The 5,754-nt window shown below is 39.3% G+C and overlaps 2 protein-coding genes across 2 annotated transcripts; one reads left to right on the top strand and one right to left on the bottom strand.

Moving 5' to 3' along the window:
• Positions 1-879: 879 nt before the first annotated feature.
• On the top strand, positions 880-1,629 carry LOC146722838 (uncharacterized). The gene is made up of 5 exons (XM_085483741.1): positions 880-908; positions 985-1,114; positions 1,192-1,308; positions 1,392-1,477; positions 1,516-1,629. The coding sequence occupies exons 1-5, from the start codon at positions 906-908 to the stop codon at positions 1,627-1,629; spliced, it is 450 nt and encodes a 149-aa protein (XP_085339867.1). The 5' UTR covers positions 880-905.
• A 1,370-nt stretch (positions 1,630-2,999) lies between these two features.
• On the bottom strand, positions 3,000-3,817 carry LOC146722837 (uncharacterized). Its single transcript, XM_085483740.1, has 2 exons — positions 3,688-3,817; positions 3,000-3,567 (listed from the first exon to the last, which is right to left on the bottom strand). Exons 1-2 carry the CDS (start codon positions 3,738-3,740, stop codon positions 3,000-3,002), a joined length of 621 nt encoding a protein of 206 aa, XP_085339866.1. The 5' UTR covers positions 3,741-3,817.
• Between the last annotated feature and the right edge of the window lie 1,937 nt (positions 3,818-5,754).

Genomic DNA, 5,754 nt, shown 5'->3' with positions numbered 1-5,754 from the left:
CAACTTGTGCCCAATCTGTCAAGGCTGTAAGTATATATATATTAAAATACCAAAAAAATCTATAAAATAGTATAATAATTTATTATATTTCTATGTGCAGATGCCGAGGCACAGTCTGACAGCGATGGTTAACGCGACCCCCTCTCTCGCAGTCGCAGCAGGCCCGCTGGCTCTCTCTCGCCGCAGGCCCGAGCCGAATTTCTCTCGCCTCCGACGGCCTTTTTTTATATATATTTTTATATAATTTTATATAATTTTATATATTATTTATATGTTTATTTTATATAATTTTGATTTCATATATCTTTTTTATATTTGTATCTTTTTATAATTTTATAAATTTTATAATTATAAATAATTACACACACACACACACACACACACAAATTTTGTAAATTTACACATATTTTATAGATTAAAAAAATATTATTATCAAATGAGTGTATTTATTTTAGATTAAAATGTCCTCCTTACCTCTTGTTCCCTTTTAAATATTAGGAAAATATAAAGAAATTATTAAAAATTATCTTTAAAAGCTCTCTCTCCTTCGCGTCTCTCTCGCATCTTATTTCGCCGTCTCTCTCAAAACTTGTATGTCTCTTTTTCTCTCTCTCTCGCGTCTTATTTTGCCGTCTCTCTCTTGCGCTGTCGCCGCTGCGGCTCGTTTTCTCTCTCGCATATGCATGGAAGAGCGCGCGCCTCTCCACGTGTCCCTCGCATGGATGCGACCCGCCGCTCTCTCGAACGTGAGATGTAAACATTCGACACTTGGAATGTTTTTTGAAATAGATATAGTTTTTGTGAAGATTTTTTAAGTGGGGTACAGCCTGTGGAGAGCAGGGTTGTCTCTGCAATCATAAAGTTTCGAACGGTCCTCAACGAAGTGTCGGGACATTGCAACGAAAATGGTAGTGCTTTTTAAGTGCAAAAATATTAATTAATAGTGGAGGAAAAAATATATTAATATTAATATTTTTTTTGTAGTTTGCCCTCTGTATTATTTGTTGTTGTTGGGTGATCAAGGACCTCGTTTATGATATATTAAGGGATGCAGAATGGGAAAATTATTCAGATGACGACTTTGAAGAATGGATAGGGGATGACGAATGGGACGGTAAGAATAAAATTTATAATATTGTATTATATTTTTAAATGAATAATGTTATGTTTACATTTCAATAATGGTTCCAGATATGTGTGATTGGGATTGGGACCCATATATAAGAGACGATGACGGCGATTTCTATGATTGGGGTCTGGTGTGGCTGTTCGAGCCGGAACCTGTACCTGTGTATGAAAATTGGGACGGTAAGAATAAAATTTATAATATTGTATTATATATTTAAATAATAATTGTTATATTTTTAAATTAATAATTGTTATGTTTACAGATGAACCATACGTTCCAATAATGGTTCCAGAGATGTCGGATTGGGACGCATATTTAAGAAGCGACGACGAAGCTGATTGGGGTCTGGTGCAGCTTTTCACTCTACCAGACCCGTACGATGTTAGGCCTCAGCCTACACCGCCGCCACGCCGTCGCCGTCACCGCCGCCGTCACCGCCGCAATCACCGCCGCAATCACCGCCGCCGTCACCGTCGCCACCCCAATCGTCCATAATGTAAATTATTTTATTTTTTATTTTTCATTTATATCCTTATTTTTATATATTTTATATTTTATAGATTTTTCTATTTCTATTTTTATATTTTTTAATTTTTTATTTTTATATTTTTTCATTTTTAATTTTACACACACACACACACAAATGTAAATGTACACATATTTTATAGATTAAAAAAAATATTATTATCAAATGAGTGTATTTATTTTAGATTAAAATGTCTTCCTTATCTCTTGTTCCCTTTTAAATTATAAGTAAATATAAAGAAATTATTAAAAATTATTTTAAAAGCTCTCTCTTTTTCTCTCTCTCTCCTTCACATTTTCTCTCGCGCTCGCATCTTATTTCGCCGTCTCTCTCAAAACTCGTATGTCTCTTTTTCTCTCTCTCGCGTACGTCTCTCGCTGCAGCCCGTCTTCTTTCTCTCTCTCGCGTACGTCTCTCGCTGCAGCCCGTCTTCTTTCTCTCTCTCGCGTCTTATTTTGCCGTCTCTCTCAAAACTCGTATGTCCCTTTTTCTCTCTCTCTCCTTCACATTTCTCTCGCGTCTTATTTCGACGTCTCTCTCAAAATTCGTATGTCTCTTTTTCTCTCTCGCGTACGTCTCTCGCTGCAGCCCGTCTTCTTTCTCTCTCTCGCGTCTTAATTCGCCGTCTCTCCTCTCGCCGCGAGCCGCCGAATCTCTCTTTCTCGCCGCCACATCCGATTTCTCTCTCGCGCGCTGTCTCTTTCTTTTCTAGTGGTTGCTCTCTCGCAAAGTATGTAACGGGTGGCGCGCAAATAAAGTACACCATGATATACATATAAATATTTATTTGTCTTATATTTAATACATAATTATAGATATTGTAGGCGTGCAATTATTTTCGAGAGTATGTATCACGCCATCATATTATTGTCGCCTTGTCGTCTCGTCCTCGTGTTCGATTATTTATTTATATTTATGTTACCGTGTGCGAATAATAAGAGATTTGATCCGTGTAGAAAATAACAGATGCGACCGTTCGAAAAACAAACCAGAGCACGGGTTAGTTGTCGCTTAGCGATTGGCTCAGTATGATAGGAAGGGATTATTAGGGAAATTAGGAGCGATATAAGTATCAGCGATTTTTGGTAGACAGACACACATAACGCTCTCTTTTTGGACACTCTCTCTTACGATCGAGGACCGCCGAGGTCGGAGCGACGGCGAAGAGACAAGGGAACATTTAGTATTTGGACGACAAGAGGCACCTTGAGTTCGCAATAAATACATTATACTCTAATTATAATTCCTTATTTGATCCGGATTCTTTCCTGACTAATTAATCCGGTCTCCTTATATATATATCTATTTTGTCCACATCGTTTATCCGCCTACAATAAAGTTTTATTACATATTAAAAACTAAAGCCACCAGCTCGCAATCGACAAGTTGGTGCATGTCGAAGGCGTTGCTAGCGCGTATCGCATTCGGCAATTCTCTCGCATTCGTTACAGTGGATGCAATATTGGAGAATTGCGTATGTTTGATATCAACCGTTGCGATGAGCCTCGTCAATCGATCGAACATTATTTCGATGCATGAATCGAGCTCGAACATACGACGTAACGTCGATTCGACCATCATCATGCGCACGTCCGCCGATTCGAGACTTATGAGCTTGGTGTCGTTTATCTTGTGAAAACGTACTGTTAGCGGCCCGACACTTATGAAGTTATACACATCGTTGTTGGGAGAGTCATTGTTCAAATAATTTTGAATAGCGTGACGTTGCTCGTAGAGTCCTTTCCACGTTTCGAGAAATAGTATTAGCTGTTTTCCCCGATGATCTCCTATGGCGATCTCCACGTAACTCGGCGGATCCACTCTGATGCCGATTTCGAGGAATTTGAATTCCGTGGTCGTCAATGCGTATCGTCTTCCAAGTATACGAACCGCACGAGACTCCAGCGAAACGCTGTAAAAAATTAGGAAAAAAAAATTAAAACTAAATTAGGAAAAAAAGAAATTATAACTCATAAAAAATAGAAAAATAGAAAAAATATAAAATATATAAAATAGGAAAAGTTATACTTACTCGTCGCATTTCTTCTCGCACGTTTCATCGCGTCTCGGCATGTAGTAATTCATGCTGCTGCTTTTTTGGTGCAGAATATTTTTCTCGAGGGTATTAAAAAGTGAACCACCAGTCAGAACAGTCGACGAGAGACTGATCGTATAAAAGTACTAATAATCGAGTAACGATCATTTTTAAAATATTAGGAAAAGGGGATTCCTAGAAATATATATCTGGAGGGGAAATAAAGAGAAATATTTAAAAGTAATGGGGATAAAAAATTAAATATTAGGAGAAAGGAATTCTTAGAATTATATATCTGGAGGGGAACAAAGAGAAATATTTAAAAATATTAGGAGAAAGGATTCTTAGAAATATATATCTGGTGAGGGAGAGAAATAACAAAGAAAATAGTATGTAAACAATATGTTTATTCAAAAAACGGATGATCGTCGGATCCAAGCCTGGATTTTGCGGCCGACCACCAATTGAATAATTTAAATACATTTTGTAACGCGCAATTTTTTACATGTTTATTACATCGTAGAGTATATGTGGGATCTAACTTATTTAATGCAGGTACATCTTCATATATGGCATCCAAGGTCTCAATGGTGAAACCGCTGCTCGCATCGTCCATTATTTCGGCCAGCCATTCTCGCTTTTCGAGTCCTTTTACATACACGAGAGGAGGACTCTTCATCGTCTTCTTGCTCATTTATGCCAACGATAGCTGCCGTAATCAAGCGCTTGAGCCATGCGTATGGAACATTTCCATCCTCCCATTGTAAGCTGTGATGATGTTGAGTTAGCCACGAGGGCCTGACGCCTTCCGACTTTATAAGCCACGCTCCATTGGCACAGGGCCATGCGAAGAAATAGTGCGACAGGAGATATCCTCTTCTCAGGATTGCAGCTTCCTTTACGATAAATCGATTTGTTTAGTATAAATCCTTGCAGGTCGACAAAACGTTGTGCGGACATGATCTCTTCGATGCGAGTCAGTCGAGAGGTATTACTCACTAACATCAAACATCTCACATCATCTTGATTAGTATCCTCCTCCTCCCCTCTTTCACACGCGTATTTGTGTAAACATTTTTTAGGTGATTTTGCGCACAACGTTGGTCAACAGGTTGTACTGGATCACACGATCGTGTATAATGAGGCAGTACGCAGTGGTATTATTAGGCACGTTTTCCTACACTCAAATTCCAATCTCACATCCACCGTTGCGCTCTTGATCGATTCGTTTTGTCGAGAACAATCGATAATCACAAACGGACCGTTTTGTAAAAACCGTGTGATGGTGAGATTGGGCTCGAGGTATTCGTATCGTAATAGTTTCTTGCAGAAACGTGTGTAGGTGTCGTACAGAATTGACCATCTGTTTTTATCAAATCCAGATTCATGTCGTCGTACGGATAACTTTCCGAGTTCAGAAAGAGTTTCACGTTGGTTAATTTACAGTCGTCGAATCGACTGATATCCTCGGACATGACATTTTTACGCCCTGTCTGCAGAGCAAAAATTACATATCGCGGCTTCTCCAGTTGAGTTGCAGGTCTTAATGGCCCACGAATGCTTGGTCGTACGCTGCAAAGCGGAAATTCGTATAGATCCCACGAGCCGGGAAACCCATGCTGAGGTAACGTCCGCTTTCCAGAGCGCGCAGCATCGACAGCTTCTTAATCTCGCTCAACAACACGTGTGGCATTCGCCATTGTATCTTGAATATGTTGATCACAGGCTCCAGTGCAGAATCTCCATACAGGCAATTATTGTCGTTGCGCGATCGTATTAAGATCAACGCATGACGCGCATTAATCACTACTCGTTTGTAGTCATCACAAAATCCCAGCAACATGTAGAGCGGTACGCAGAAATTGAAGTGCCCACTCGCAGAAATCGGATCACTCCAGCCAGCGTTACTCATAACCATGCTTCTATCGAATGATATCGTTACATAGTTTTTGAGCAAACTTGTTATTCTTACATTTCTGTTGCGATCAATCTCCACACCATCGAGCTCATAGCGAATTTCGTCAAACATGAATGCGACACAATTATTTCCCAGTGTCACATTGG

Source organism: Nylanderia fulva, unplaced genomic scaffold (genome assembly GCF_048542155.1).
Source record: "Nylanderia fulva isolate GAGA-0341 unplaced genomic scaffold, ASM4854215v1 Scaffold265, whole genome shotgun sequence".
In the NCBI taxonomy this organism is placed as follows: Eukaryota; Metazoa; Arthropoda; class Insecta; order Hymenoptera; family Formicidae; genus Nylanderia; species Nylanderia fulva.
Note: the sequence above shows the minus strand (reverse complement) of the source record. Positions and strands in the feature narration are given on the sequence as shown.